This window comes from Staurois parvus, unplaced genomic scaffold (genome assembly GCF_062004578.1).
Source record: "Staurois parvus isolate SC_StPar_1 unplaced genomic scaffold, SC_StPar_1.0 ptg000436l, whole genome shotgun sequence".
NCBI classification, from domain to species: domain Eukaryota; kingdom Metazoa; phylum Chordata; class Amphibia; order Anura; family Ranidae; genus Staurois; species Staurois parvus.
The window spans coordinates 3,570,505-3,587,429 of NW_028318232.1; the positions used below are offsets into that span (position 1 = coordinate 3,570,505).

Below are 16,925 nucleotides of genomic sequence, written 5' to 3' on the forward strand. Positions count from 1 at the left end.
CTCCCGTTGTGCTGCATTGGCCTGCAGCAAGGCTCTTATTATTTCCTCCATCTTCCCACTTGCTCAGGAAGTGCCCGCCAAATCCACCATATGTGGGGTTAGCTCAGGTGGGGGATCTCCTTCCCTGGGACAAAGGTAGATGATTCCTCTCTCAGAGGTGAAGGGCTTCTCCCTGTCACCAAAACAAAGTAACAGCAAACCTTTTCTTGCAGGTATAGTCCATACACACAGCTCTCTCAGAACACCTCTCTGAGTCCCAGGCCACAAGCAACTCCTTGCTCCAGCCCTGCCTTATTTATACCACCTGTTGGTGGTCATCAGTGGAGCCCAAACTCTTTTCCGGACCCACCTGCTTAACTGTGGCCCCGAAAACCCGGAGTGGACTCCACCTAAACGGTCAGGTATGAGCATATGCGAGGTGACACATAGCGTCCCTCTATCACCTCGCCGTTCATCCTGTCACAATATATACACACATACATACACACATATATGTATATGTATTCAAATAAATAAGCAGCTGATACACCGAAAGGCAACCAAAAGAAAACCTCCAATAGTATATATGTTCAAATAAGTTGGTGCAGCGCTAAACAGTAATACATATTAACAAATATACTGCCATGCAATTTCAAATAAATGTGGATAGGTGATATCACCTTAAGGTGATTAATCGTGATATATAGTTCAAAAAGAATCGTGTGGATCAATCAGAGATCACAATTCCAAAGTGTGTGGACGTCCTGATCCGGGAGTGACAACAGGTGCAAGCCACACGAATGGGTAAAAAACGCACTCACCAGATGTGCGTTTAGAATGCACAATAATAAATCCTGCGTCATCAGGTTATAGAAAGGTCATCAGATCTCGGGTCAGGTTACCATACGAGTCACTATCCCAGCTCCACAGAAAAGGTCACCAGAAACCGCTACCAGGTATCACCATCAGGGTCATCTATCCTCCAAAAGGGCACTGTGAATGATGACACTCACACAGAGTGCCCAATGAGAGACCACATAGTGTGATATTGCTTAAGGTACCTTTTATTCAAGGATAATAGGTGCAATGGTAAAAACAAACTTTCAAAAAGTTCCAAAAAGTTACTGACCATGTATTCAGGGTATGCTGTGGTTAGATGTCCAGTTGCTGTTGCCCCCCTGACGCGTTTCGTGCATTGCACATAGTCATAGGGATAAGGGCTTACAGCCTGGGCATCTGTGCTAGTGCTATTTATATTCTGCAGTGAAAAAACGATTTGAAGTGCCCGCCATCTTGTGTGGCTTGCACCTGTTGTCACTCCCGGATCAGGACGTCCACACACTTTGGAATTGTGATCTCTGATTGATCCACATGATTCTTTTTGAACTATATATCACGATTAATCACCTTAAGGTGATATCACCTATCCACATTTATTTGAAATTGCATGGCAGTATATTTATTAATATGTATTACTGTTTAGCGCTGCACCAACTTATCAAAACATAAAAACAATTCTACTAGATTGGTGATGGGTTAGAGCCCCTATCATATTTGTATTGCTTTCTGTAAACCCGTTAGGGAGATTCACTCTCTCTGTGGGGTCAATTGACTAAGGGTAAATGGGGTGTTCACTTTGCAAGGGAAGTTTCATTTTGCAAGGGAAGTTTCACCAGTGCTTAGTGAATGTGGTGAAGCTCTGCTGACTTCCATCATTCAATTCATGCACCAGAGGTCTTGCTCACCAGTTGAGCAGTCCTAAAGCCAAATATGCAACGTTGTTCTCTCAATGGGTGCATGGGTCCACTTAAGATGCAGACTCTTACAAAGTGGCTGAGAGATTCCCATACAAGACATTTTAAAGTCTGGTTGTTTAAACTACATTTAGTTGTTGACACAGGTTGCCATTTTGTGAGAGTCTGTATTCTAATAGGATGCTACACTCTCAGTCATGGTGTGCCTGTGAATTGGTGTTTTTGGGTGGTAGCTGGAGGCATAATATCTATGTGTCCAATTTTGATAAGTTAGGAATCTGTCAACTAGAATTATACTGTTGGTTATCTAACAATTTATATATGACAAAACATGGGGCCCATGAATCAATAGATACGATGAATACAATGGATTGTAGGATTTGTAGGGCCTGGGAGAAGTGATCCCTCTGTCTTTTTTTCTTTTCCTTTCTTCTTGGTTATTATTTTCATCTACATTTTCTTTTTCTGTTTCTCTTCCTCTCTCCATTTTTCTTTTCCTCAGGTGGAACCCCATCTAAATTTAAAGGGGTTACATCTATCTGTGTTTGCTTTTGCAGTCTTTTGATGCCTCAATAAGAGGCCATAATTAATCCTTTAGCATCTCTGGGATAACCCAGAATCAATGTAAAATTTCTAGGTATGATTCCTGAAAAATTACAGGTTTGTAATTCCTGTTAAATGTGGTCTCACTGTAGACGAGATATTGAAATATTTATGAATGTTACTGTTGTACATATTCTTCTGACATTTATATATTATATTTATATATTAATGTTGGATGGGTGTACCTGACTTTTTTTCTGTGCAAATATTAATAAAAACAAATTGCATTTAAGTTGCACAAATATTGCCACCCTAATAGAATTTAATGTCTAAAGATCGAATCTTAAAGTATGTGTTAGCCCTCACCTTGTTAAACAACCCATTCAATATAAAATAGATGTGAAAGGAAAAACATTTGTGTAGACATATAAAAACATTATGAATATCTTTTTTTATCCCTTGTTTTATAAATGATACATACCCGCTAAGCTGTCAATGCAGCTGAGAACAAAGAGCTGGGGGAGGAGAAACAGCAGTACACAAAACTTCCCAGTGAGTGGCTGTGCAGGGAAGGCGTGTGAGTACAAATCTAATCTTTGGAGGAGAGCACACTGAGTGCACAGCATAGCTAGAGAACTGACCATGCTGTGCTTTCATGCCTAGTGTATTCATTTTTTATTAGGAAAGCAGAGGGAACACCAGAGGTTTCACACAAAGGAATACAAAGAGAACAGATTACTTTTTTATACAAGTACATGGTACAGCAGGCACATATCAGGAATATGAAATGTTGGGTTTACATATTCTTTAAATGCATGCAGTGGTCATGTAATAGAAATGATCAAACTTCTCAGCATAATTATAAATGATAACCTCTAATGTATATAATATTTACAATGCATCCCACTGTCCCCTGTACACATTCAAAGAAGAATTAATTCTGTTTCCATCAATCTCATTCTAAAACTGCAGAATAAGCCAGATGAAATACCTGATTTTGACTGTATTATCTGCGTTATCTTTAGCATATCTTACATAGCTGAGTAGACAATTTATGTCATTAAATATACTCCTCAATGCCTAAATACCAAAAACATATACATTTCCACGTGACATATGATTAAATGTAGCTTCCCCATAACAATCTCTGCCATAACCTAAAACTGGTTGTATTTTGCCTCCCTCTGCCTTTCCAGTCTGGCACAAACTCCTAACAAGCTGTTCCCTGTTAATTTTAATTGCTCCTCCTGGGACATTCTTCAAACAAGACTGTTATCAGAGCCATTAGAGAACAGTAACAACAACAAAAGGTTCTAATGCAGTAAGGAATCTGCATGGAAGGAGAAGGGATTAATCAACAAATATTAGAAATGGAAATCGAATGTGGCTTCTTCTAGCTGCTGCTTGTTGCATACATACTTTATACGTTATGTAAATATTTTGCTCGTCACAGAAGAAGCAAGTTTCTGTATAATTCTGCCGTATTTATCTTGCTTTCCGCATACATTAGTAAATAATAAAAGTGAAATACATTCATATGTTTACCCCATCTTAACTCTTAGGGGTTTATTTATGTCACCCGAGGCTTAAACAAGTTTTACCCAGGATTCACACATTTTGACAATTTAAGAAAATGTGTGAATCTTGAGAGAAATTTGTGAAAGGGCTCATGTACACTGTAGCTGTTAAATTGAAGTTACTGAGCAGTTGTGTTTTTTTTTCAGCAGCCCCTGAACTCTCCTTTATGTTTTCCTATGTGTCCATGTACACATAGTCATTTAAGTAGTTTACAGGCAGTTGAGGTTACAGGGATTTATTTGAAAGCACAAAAATCGCATTCAGGAGTACAGTTTACCGGCGTTTCAAATGCCTGTGAACGTGTATAAACGCGTTTATGCGCATTTGCATTTAGACGCGTTTTTGGGCTGGTCCATATCCAGATGCTATCCAGTACCTTTTTTCTTTATCAAAAATGCATGCTCATCATTTTCCATGTATTCAAATGGACCTAGTACACCAGCGCAATCAGTTCCAGGTTTCGCGTGAAGGAAAAAATGGTAGAATGTGCTGCATTATTTCTGCACAGAACTGTACTGGAACACATCAAATCACAGCAAAAAAGCACAAGGAGTTTTGTGTGCACTCCAAAATGTATCCCAAGGCATTACAGGCATTACAACACTATGTAGCTCCTCCCACAGTGCCAAGCATGTTTCACGAGCCACTTTTGATACAGTTGCGACATCCATCAGAAAGTAGTGCTCTCTCTGCTTCTGCTCTCTCTATTTCTCACAAAATTTCTGAAATAGTTAACTATTTACTATTTTTCAGTGTATTATGGGCATTTGGGAGGGTCTCCTGAGGTTATCTTTTAAAAACGCTTCTAAATGTGAACGTGCATAAACGCGGCTAAACACTCATAAATTTGGTAGGTAAATGCGGCTAAACTGATGTTTTTAACCTACGTTTTCTAGCAGTCAGTTTCCAGTGTTCAGAAAAGTTTTTCAAACACCCTGTGTACATGAGCCCTAAGTCTTGGGTGAAAAAACCCTCCCTGCCCCATCTTGTGTGGCTTCTAACTGGCTCATAGTTATGGGAGGTGACACGGGCTTTCTGATCAGGTCATCACTGTGATTCACTGTCACAGTGGTCACATGATTGAAAGCCCATCTCACTGGCTCCAGGTCACAGAGATCGGGAGCTGTGTGTGAAAGTTTGGTCACTGAGCTGTGGGAGTGTGCTCTCGGCACAGAATGGTCCTCAACCATGAATGCATATGCATATGTGTGATGTGTGGGCATTTAGACCTGGCTTCTCTGCCGCTGCACATATGTGTTACGTGGTAGGCAACAGGTTAAGCTGCAAAGTGTAAAAGGAAATAAGAAAAAAATCACAAAGCTTCTTGACATATGTATTTCATTGCAATTATATTGTTTGATTAAAATGAAAATGAATCAGGAAAGAAAAATTAAAGAGAAGTGGAGATGCTTTAATTCTGATCACTCAGAGCCCACATTTTATTTCATAACATTATTATTGAACATTTTCAAAAGGGATAAAAGTCAAATACAAAGTACAAGTCATAGCCAGAGTTACAGACAAAGAAATATTACGCATTACAATAACCACATAATTTTTCATATAATAACAAACAATCACAACTTCAAGGTGAAATGGTTTTCTAGGAGCAAGAGATACAGAGTGCACGCCAAAAAAACATCCTTTGTAGGAGATACTAGTCTACTAATTGTGTTAGGTGAAACACCCAATGATAGGGTCGCATGTCAGGTAAACCAATTTCATCCTTTTTCTTAGGTAGCGTTAGCTGAGCTAGACTAAAGTCACCCATAGATGGATAGAATCTCATCTGGTTCAGCAGGGACCGACCGAGATTAGACCCATCTATGGGCAGGCTGGGGGTATTGAAGTCAATTCATTGACTGACTTCAGTACCACCAACCAGTCAGAATTTTTTCATGCGATCACTGTCGGCAGTTATAGCTGTCAGCAATGATCAATGTGTTCTGCTAGCAAGATCAACTTCCTGCAGATACAACACAGTAGCACTGTGGGAGTGATTCCCCCATCAATAATGACTGTATTGATAGGGGGATCAAGTAATTGCATACTCTATGGGCTGCTTTAGTCTAGGGATGTTATCGTACCAAAAAAAGGTTCTGAAAATCCTGCAAAAACGGCTGAAGATTATTTTATAGGAATAGTCTGCATAAGATCAGTGCCCACATTTTTATCTCCAAGGCTGAATAGCAAATGAGAAATATCTGACTAGACGATTTGGTCAAAATCTGACAGGACATGATTTAACAACAAAATTTACATGTTGACCATGGTTTGTTATCAATCATTATTTTATGGAAGCTATTTTATTTTACTGTAAAAAAAAAAGCACAAGCATGCAGGTTTATCATTTTAAATAGTTCTATTTTTTTGGAAGGAGCAGCTGCAAACATTCTGACGCTCAGCTGTCATTCACTCAAGCAGAAGTGAAAACAGCATGGTTAAAAAATGGCAAAGAAAGGTACATGCACAGTACTCTTCCTTGTTTTTGTGTGAAACTGCTGCTTGTATTAATGACAGCTGCTTATCAATATAGCGATCAAGGATCCTTATGCCTGAAGCACTCTGCCTCCGGTTCTCTTCTAATGTGATGATTGAAATATTACATTTTACAATTGCTGTATTTTTAGTGGGAAAAAAATATTACAGTTGCAACACATTTTGCTTAGCTCGGTGTGTTCCAAAACAATCTTCAGGAGCCATTATTAGATCATGTTTTTTAGGTTTCTTTACAGAATCACAGAGGAAATTTCTCCTTCTTTAAAACTGTGGCTTGTTAAGATAGGGTTGGAGGTGTGTGAAAGTTAATCATGACCCCAGTTGTATTTCAGGACTATCATAACTAGTAACCTAACCTGTCCATTATTGCGCTTAATTTATCTGTAAAAGAAATACAAAACTGTCTTTCGAAGTGTTTGGTAATAATTTGATGACTAAATCTTGTTTGTTATTTTTTAGGTTGGAAAGTACAAGGACCGTGGTCTTCAAATGAAATATTATGTGTGGCCAGTATTTGAATTGTACCCAGACTCCGAAGAACATAAAGATGAACATCTGAGCATAGTAACATTAGAGGAAGCTCCTTTTGTTATAGTCGAAGATGTTGATCCGTTAAGTGGAACCTGCATGAGAAACACTGTTCCCTGTCGCAAGCAGATACGTGTAGAGTATGTAATATATGTGTTTGTGTTTGATTTGACACTATAACTTCATTTGATATGCTTACAGAGTTAAAAAATGTAATGGAAAAGTGAATATCCATTCGGTTGAATGGATCTAAACTTGGGGGGAGACAAGGTTGAGATGTTGGCAATGAAAATGTAGGTTATGGTTAGGATTTGATTGAAACATTCTGCCACTTGATCTATACATTACATCTAGGTATTGCTGTATTTTTATAGTTTCTGTAGTATCTTATGACATTGCTTTGATGTGCCCACGGGCTGTTTGTGTACTTGAACAGCAGTGTATTCTGAATTTTGTGTTATTACATCTCAGGCAGGGTTGCAATTATCCCCATCTATAGTACTAATTTTACTGATCTTCAAAAAGACTCAGCCTTCTACTGACCTGAAGATAGCCATCATTTCCTATGTTATCTGTAGGTGCCAACATTATTTTCTTCCACAACAGAGAAAACCTGAGTTTAGCCAATGCAGGATGCAGGGTACTGCAATATGTTTGCCTTAAGTATGGCTACACTTTTGCTAAAAAACCCCGGCCTCCTAAGCAAATCTAATCTAGAATCTCTCTACACTGTTGCATGCTCTTCTCACTGCGATGTTTACATCATCAGTGTAGTAACTCCACATAGACATGAATAGACCTGTACTTCTACTCTATAGACACAAGCAGTATAGTTTCCCTCAAATATATGGGACATTACTGGCCAGCATCAGAGACGTTTTTCACACCGAGGATAAAAACATTGCAGGAGACTGCCACAGATAGAGGGAGTAATGGGTGCTGGTTCATGGTTTACTTAGCTTAGTGGCTAGAAGAAGGCTGGGGGGTGGGTCTCCCCTGTATTGTATGCACACTTTTACCTTGTTTAGTCACAGTTCCCTTTAACCACCGGGAGCAAAGTAAATGACCCATACTTCTGGGTATGGAAGGACATGTGACTCATTCCATGTGACAGTGGTGTTTTTTTGGTTCTGATTCTGTAGAGAATTACTTGCAGCATTTGCTATGTATATTATGTTGTATAGCTTATTAAGTTAATTAAGTCGAGGCTTAAAGCTTAATTAAACCCAAAAACAAAAATGTCATATATTGTAGCTTACCAATCATTAGATGTGGTGGCTACATTCATTTTCTTTTTTCAGGCCTTCATTCCTTTATTTTCATATGATGATTGACAAGTAGCACACCTCCTGTCTTAGAGTGGCTACATTCCAAGCTCCACTGTGTCTATGGAGAAGCAGCATAACCACTCTTAGAAAACATCATTGTTAATCAGGGAAAAGAATAGTGTTAAAGTGGGGTAACAGTTTTTTCCTTCATGCATTCTCTGCATTAAGGTAAAAAAACCTTACAAAATCTGTCCCCCCCAGTCTCCTGTTAAATACTTACCTGATCCTAATCTCAATCCATCGCTGTGCCTATCTGCAGCAGCTTTTTTCTCCTCGCTCTCTTTTCACAGGATACTTGGCAGTAGTGGGAGCCATTGGTTCCTGCTGCTGTCAGTCAAATCCTGTGACGAGAGGGCAAGGGGCAGGGTTGAGCCACATTGTGCGTGTGTATAGATGCACACAGCCTGGATTGGGATTGAGCCCACATGAGTGCCCCAAAAACAAGTGGCATGCTATGGGGGACACTCGAAGAAGAGGAGGAGCCAAGAGTGCCACAAGGGACCCCAGAAGAGGAGGATCGAGGCTGATCTGTACAAAACCATTGCACAGAGCAGTTAATTATAACATGTTTGTTATTTTAGAAAATATTAACCTTTACAATCACTTTAAGTAGACTAGTAGACTTAGATTGACTTTAAATTAACTAAGCATTTAAATCCCAATTCCAGCTAACACTTATTAAGCAGTTACAGCATTTGTTTTTTTTCCTTTTGTAATAAAGAATGAAGGTTTTATATAAATGAATAAAAGCTGACAATTGTAAGCACCCTGTCAGAGCTAAAAGGTTTGGAGTTGATTTACCAATGGCAAAAAGGCTTTGCACTTTACAAGTGCAGTTGCACTAATTTTCCCCAGAGCTTAGTGTGATGATTTCCATTATCCAATCATGAGCAAGCAAAAGTGTTGTTTTTTTTTTTCAACACAGATAGCTGCACACATGGACCGAAAGTCATCCAGTTCCTGCTGGACTGGCTGATTATCGACCCACATGTACCGGGTTTTACTGGCTTGATTCCCGGGTGATAAACAGTGTTGCAGGGGGACTCAGAAAAACAAAGATTGCTGTGTTGATGCTAGTGACAGGCTGTATCATATATCATTTTTGATTTTGGCAATAGTGTTCTATAAAATGTTCTATCATTTATATCAATTACACCATATATGCACAAACCCTAATATGTTGTTTTTCTCCTAGAAACATTTTTATGCATATACATTTTTAATTAGAATGTTTTGAAAACATAATTGTATTATGCTATGTTATTTTAGTTACATAGTATGGCTGAAAAAAACTAAAGTCCATCCAGTTCAAAGTTTTTGAAGCAGATAAAGGAGTAATCATTGTCTGAATTAACAACTATATCATATACTTCTACTTGCATGGACTTGTGTGTTATTTCCTTATGAAAATGTAAATTTTCATAATGTTATTAACTCACACCTATTGTTCTCAGGGTAGGTTTGGCTCTAAAATGTGTAAAAACCAACAAGGAACACAAAGCCATGGGATGGCAAACAGAAGATTTAGCCAAGACTCTTTTGTTTTCTAAAATAATTAATATACTAGTTTGGCTGAGTGTGCATTTTTATGCTTTGACAGACATCCCTGCTGCTGATACTGTTTCTGGTAACTATGTAAGTCCATGAAAATACATTTCAGATGATCAGTTCTCCCCCATGATCAAATGGCCTGGGGGTGTTGAGGTTTTAGAGTGCTCTAAAATCCTTAGATTATTTATTGAATGTAAACAGCCAGAACAAGTGAAAGTCATCTTATGTTTAAGGCAAGCATGAGAGTATTTGTGTCCGGTGCTCTACACTTTGTGTTAAACTAAACTCTTAAAGCTGAACTCAGGACAGATTCTCTAGCCATCTGCTCCTAGGTATTCTGTAATTTCATTTCAAAGAAAAAATAATGTTTCTTAAACGTAAATTGTGACTTATTTCATCTGTCTGGATCACCCCACAGCCTTGGCTTGTGGATTTTCTTTGTGTCATAACTCCAGCACTATTTTCAGTTCAGGCAGTAAGAATCTTCAGAAGCTTGCAGGTGTTTTATGGAAACCTGAACTTGTTTTTAAAGCATTCTCACACAAGATTTGCATTGAGGATGTCTCTTCTATCTTTATCCAAAGTGTACGAATGGAGAGAAAATCACAGTGAAAGAGTGCAAATTGTTCACGAAACCTTCAAAACCACTATAAAAACAGCCAACATGTTTCAGGAACAACAGAACTCCTTTCTCAAGGCCTAGAAGAATGGAATAAGGACTTGAATGGACTCAAAAGAAACCAAATGGATTTATACTTGATTTAGTACAAATTCCCATTTCATTTGGAATTAAAACAAATTAATCAACAGTATAATGAACTGCTGCTGGTTACATTGTTATATTTTGGTTATAGTGTCCATCGAGTGCATTCAAGTGCTTATTTCATTCTTGTAAGCCCTGCACCTTTTCTTCCACACCCTGGTGAGTCTCAAATGCCTTTTCTCATTGGATTCAGATGTTTGAGAATGATATTCTTTAATAAGGGTGACTTACCTACTGCTAAAGACTGCAGGTTATTCACTGCCTGGAGGCAGAAGGACAGAATATTTTCTATACTCTACCAGCAGCAAATAACACTTATGATACAGCTCTCACTATAGTATAGGATGTATTTGTTCCTAAGGTAAATTTGTTTGCAGAACAATTTAAATACTGGCACCATGGACAACATTGTCATAAACCCACAGTACACTTTACTGTATCGCAGCTTTAGGAGAGCTGGTTGAGCAGCTAATAGAAAAAAACAAACTCATCCTGCATTAGAGAAAGATTGGGAAAAATGCTCAGCCAGGGGACCACTGGCACCATACAGGCTGTGAACTCAGAATCTGCTTCTTACAAGGCACATGGTCAGGCCTAGTACAAAAGTATAATGAAAAATGTATCTAAACTGCACATACACAGAGCAAGCACTGCATAATGTATACTTCAACACAGCACATTGCAAACTATGCTGCACATTGCAAAAGATGCATGATGCCATAAATGATACTGAATAAAAAACAGCCCCACGTGCTCCTGTCAGATATATTGTTCAGTTCAAACACTGTTAGTGAGTATTAGGTCACTGATAAGAACATGTCAAGCTCTACCACATAGCCACAAATGTTTTCCAGGACTGCACACCAATATAGTAAATCACAAAACAAATGATCGCAAAATGGCTTTAGCTTGCTATCCATTCACCAGGAAAGCCCCTCTAACATGGTTTCACCAGTGTAGAGCATAGAGGCAGATGTCACCCACCTTATGCTATATTAATACATTTTTATTTTTTTTTATTAGAGAATTGTATATAATCATATGAGTTAATATATTTTACAAGGCTGAGATATATTGATTTTTAATTACATCAGAATTATATTTCTTGGAGCAAAATTCATATTTTATAGATATGCTAGCATATTTTAATTTAAACGATGTGAGGTTTTTTTTTTTTGTAATACCTGTTTTATTATTTTATGTGGCTGAAATTGCTCAGAGAGTCATAATCGCCTGCACCTAGGAAGCTGCATGTGTTTCATACAGCCTGGCATACAGGTGAATGACCTTACATGGCTATTCTCTTGTAAACACTGATGTTTCTGTGCATTGGTATTTATCCGCACATACATACAGTGGCGTCACTAGGGTTGGTGTCACCTGGGGCAGTAAAACATGATATCACACCGCCCCCACGTACATGATTACATGATACAAGAGATAGTGGACATGATGCAAGACATGGTTAGAGACTGTGGACATGATACAGGAGATGGACAGAGACTGTGGACATAATACAAGAGATAGTTGGAGACTGTGGGCATGATACAGAAGAAGGTCAGAGATTGTGGACATGATATAGGAGATGGTCAGAGACTGCAGACATGGTACAGGAGATGGCCAGAGACTGTGGACATGATGCAAGAGATGGTCAGAGACTGCAGGCATTCTACAGGAGATGGTCAGAGACTGTGGACATGATACAAGAGATGGTTAGAGAGTGCACACATGACACAGGAGATGGTCAGAGACTGCAGACATGTTACAAGAGATAGTCAGAGAATGCAGAAAAACCACAAACTGTCATGGAGTGCCTATAAGTCGATCAAATTAACAATGTATGATAGTCCAAAGGATCAGTAAGAAAAAAGTAATAAAAAGGTAATTCCCAGGTATATTAAAATAAAAGACACATTTATTGTCAATCCATTAAAATCATGAATGTAAAATTCTTGTGCAAAGGACATACCTTACATTATTATTATTATTATAACTAGAGATGAGCGAATTATTCAAAAATTCGATTCGACTGATTCGGCGAATTCGTGAAAAAATTTCGATTCGAGTCGAATATATTCGCTGCGAATTTAACTTATAAAAGGGTGTTTCTAGGCTTCAGAGAGCCTTTATATTAGTGCAGAACACTGTACCTTTAATTTAAATGCCCTTGGAGTCTGCTGGGGAAGAGAAATAATACTGACAGTCAGTATGACATGCAGATGAGTGCCGTCGATCTTAGAATCACCGCACACTTCACTCATTTGGGCAGTCACGGGGCCAAAACCAGAGTGTGGAGCCACAGTGTGGCGGTGGAGGCAGCAGCAATGGGAGGCCATACAGCACCCTATGACAAAAATGGAAACCACCAGCAGTGTGAGGAGACCTGAAAGTGGCACATGGCAGAGTGTGGCGATGGAGACAGCAGCAATGGGAGGCCGTACAGGGACCCATGACACACTCTGGACCTGGCAGCAGCATGAGGAGGCGGTACAGGGGCCCATGACAGATTACGGGCCTGGCAGCAGCATGAGGAGTTGGTACGGGGGCCCATGGCAGATTACGGGCCTGGCAGCAGCAATGGGAGGCCGTACAGGGACCCATGACACACTCTGGACCTGGCAGCAGCATGAGGAGGCGGTACAGGGGCCCATGACAGATTACGGGCCTGGCAGCAGCATGAGGAGTCGGTACGGGGGCCCATGACACACTCTGGACCTGGCAGCAGCATGAGGAGGCGGTACAGGGGCGCATGACAGATTACGAGCCTGGCAGCAGCAACTTGGACAGGAGGACGTTCAGCTTCTGCACCGTCGGGTGCGTGCTCGCAAACTGTTGTCTCTTGGAAACGGATTCCAAGAAAGACTGCTGACGGAATCCGTGAAGAGGAGTAGCAGGAGAAGGAGCATCTGAACGAGCGGAATATGCCAAAAAGCGACAACAGGGGCCCATGACAGATTACGGGCCTGGCAGCAGCATGAGGAGTCGGTACGGGGGCCCATGGCAGATTACGGGCCTGGCAGCAGCAATGGGAGGCCCGTAATCTGCCAGCACCCTATGACAAAAAATGGAACACACCAGCAGTGTGTGAGGAGACCTGAAAGTGGCACATGGCAGAGTGTGGCGATGGAGACAGCAGCAATGGGAGGCCGTACAGGGACCCATGAGAGACTCTGGACCTGGCAGCAGCATGAGGAGGCGGTACAGGGGCCCATGGCAGATTAGGGGCCTGGCAGCAGCTATGGGAGGCCCGTAATCTGCCAGCACCCTATGACAAAAAATGGAACCCACCAGCAGTGTGAGGAGACCTGAAAGTGGCACATGGCAGAGTGTGGCGATGGAGACAGCAGCAATGGGAGGCCGTACAGGGACCCATGAGAGACTGTGGACCTGGCAGCAGCATGAGGAGGCGGTACTGGGGCCCATGGCAGATTACGGGCCTGGCAGCAGCAATGGGAGGCCCGTAATCTGCCAGCACCCTATGACAAAAAATGTAACACACCAGCAGTGTGAGGAGACCTGAAAGTGGCACATGGCAGAGTGTGGCGATGGAGACAGCAGCAATGGGAGGCGGTTCAGGGACCCATGAGACACTGTGGACCTGGCAGCAGCATGAGGAGGCGGTACAGGGGCCCATGGCAGATTAAGGCCTGGCAGCAGCAATGGGAGGCCCGTAATCTGCCAGCACCCTATGACAAAATGGAACCCTGGGCTGGGGCAGGCAGAACCGCCGTATCTTTATCACGGTTTTCCCAGGCCACCGAATGGCGACGCTGCATTAGCTGACGCAACGCTGTAGTCCCAACATGGGCCCCTTGGCCACGCTTGACTTTCTGGCCACATAGTCGACATACGGCTACGTTTACTTCCTCGGACGGCTTGACGAAAAATTGCCACACCGCCGAGTAGGAAAGTTTGCCCCCGCTACTCCTCACTGGCTGACTGCTACTTCCTCCGTGCACACCGGCACCACTACTGGCCGTGGTGGTAGGCTGCAGTGGAGCTGGTGCTCTACTCCGTGGCCGTTTGCCTCCACTGACACTGCTGCGACCCTGCTGCCTCCTGGCAGCAGCAATGGGAGGCCGTACAGGAACCCATGACACACTCTGGACCTGGCAGCAGCATGAAGAGGCGGTACAGAGGCCCATGGCAGATTAGGGGCCTGGCAGCAGCAATGGGAGGCCCGTAATCTGCCAGCACCCTATGACAAAAAATGGAACACACCAGCAGTGTGAGGAGACCTGAAAGTGGCACATGGCATGAGACACTGTGGACCTGGCAGCAGCATGAGGAGGCGGTACAGGGGCCCATGGCAGATTAGGGGCCTGACAGCAGCTATGGGAGGCCCGTAATCTGCCAGCACCCTATGACAAAAAATGGAACACACCAGCAGTGTGAGGAGACCTGAAAGTGGCACATGGCATGAGACACTGTGGACCTGGCAGCAGCATGAGGAGGCGGTACAGGGGCCCATGGCAGATTAGGGGCCTGGCAGCAGCTATGGGAGGCCCGTAATCTGCCAGCACCCTATGACAAAAAATGGAACACACCAGCAGTGTGTGAGGAGACCTGAAAGTGGCACATGGCATGAGACACTGTGGACCTGGCAGCAGCATGAGGAGGCAGTACAGGGGCCCATGGCAGATTACGGGCCTGGCAGCAGCAATGGGAGGCCCGTAATCTGCCAGCACCCTATGACAAAAAATGGAACACAACAGCAGTGTGAGGAGACCTGAAAGTGGCACGTGGCATGAGACACTGTGGACCTGGCAGCAGCATGAGGAGGCGGTACAGGGGCCCATGGCAGATTAGGGGCCTGGCAGCAGCTATGGGAGGCCCGTAATCTGCCAGCACCCTATGACAAAAAATGGAACACACCAGCAGTGTGTGAGGAGACCTGAAAGTGGCACATGGCAGAGTGTGGCGATGGAGACAGCAGCAATGGGAGGCCGTACAGGGACCCATGACACACTCTGGACCTGGCAGCAGCATGAGGAGGCGGTACAGGGGCCCATGGCAGATTACGGGCCTGGCAGCAGCAATGGGAGGCCCATAATCTGCCAGCACCCTATGACAAAAAATGGAACACACCAGCAGTGTGAGGAGACCTGAAAGTGGCACATGTTTGGGGCATGATTCATGGCAGATTTAGTCAGTTGTGTCAGGAAGTGGTGGTTTGAATCCAGACTAATCCACGCCTGATTCATTTTCACAAACGTGAGTCTCTCCACACTTTGGGTGGACAGTCGTGTCCTCCGCGGAGTTACAATACCTCCTGCCGCACTAAACACGCGCTCCGATGCCACGCTACTGGCCGGGCATGACAGCCTTTCAAGGGCAAATTCAGCTAGTTGGGGCCAAAGGTCAAGATTCGTTGCCCAGTAGTCAAGGGGATTGTCTACCTCGGTTGGCAGGGTGCTGTCCAAGTAGGCCTAAGCCTGTTGTTTGAGGTCCTGCTCCAGGTCCACCTGATGCTGCTGCTGCTGCGGCTGGTTAGTAGTTTCCTCACTGCGCTGGTGAAGAAAGCTACTCATCATCGACTGCAGACTGAGGCAGCCGCTGCTGGTGGAGCTGCCACTGCTCCTACCACCCCACCCCTCCCCTGCTGCCATGGCAGCGGAACGCGAGCGCACAGGGCCCACAGTGTCTGAGGATGGACGTTGGCGCAGAAAGACAGAGACCAGCTGACTACATAGGTGGTTTTTATAGTACATTATTTTGGCCTCCCTCTCAGCAGGTGTGAAAAAGGCCACCATTTTTGAACGGTAGCGAGGGTCCAACAAGGTGGACAGCCAAAAGTCATCCCTCTGTCTGATGGTTATTATTCGGCTGTCGCTACGCAAGCAAGCGAGCATGCTATGGGCCATTTGTGCCAAGGAATGCGAGGGACTCCCTGCCTCCATCTCCACAGCATACTGCCACGGTGCGTCTGGGTCCTCTGTCTCCTCCTCCTCCTCCTCTACCAGATGCTCCTGCTCCTCCACTCCTGTCCGCTGAGTGGAAAAACCACCCATTTCACTCAATAATTCCTGAGCACCAATGTCCTCCTCTACCTCCTCCTCTTCTTCCTGTCCTGCCCCCACAGGGGTCATGTGGCGTTGAGATCTGTGCGCCACGTCTACCGCACCCTGACCAGCCATTGTTAACAGCATTTGTTCCAAGACGTGCAACAGAGGAATGACGTCGTTCATCCCATAGTCCTGCCGACTCACGAATAGCGTGGCCTCCTCTAAGGGCCTGAGCAAGCGCAGGTGTCACGCATGAGCTGCCAATGGCTGACATCTAAGTTACACAGGGAGTACCTTTATCCGCTTGTAACATCAGGAAATCTGTGATGGCCTTTCGCTGTTCGTAAAGGCGGTCTAACATATGTAGGGTTGAATTCCACCTTGTTGCAACGTCACA

At 43.0% G+C, this 16,925-nt stretch overlaps 1 protein-coding gene across 1 annotated transcript in view; it reads left to right on the forward strand.

Annotated features, from left to right (window-relative positions):
* Positions 1-16,925, forward strand: part of GRIN2B (glutamate ionotropic receptor NMDA type subunit 2B) — a 942,931-nt gene that overhangs the window by 764,204 nt on the left and 161,802 nt on the right. The window contains exon 6 of the mRNA XM_089687695.1: positions 6,813-7,021. Coding sequence (XP_089543821.1) covers positions 6,813-7,021 — 209 coding nt within the window. The remainder of the gene's footprint in view (positions 1-6,812; positions 7,022-16,925) is intronic.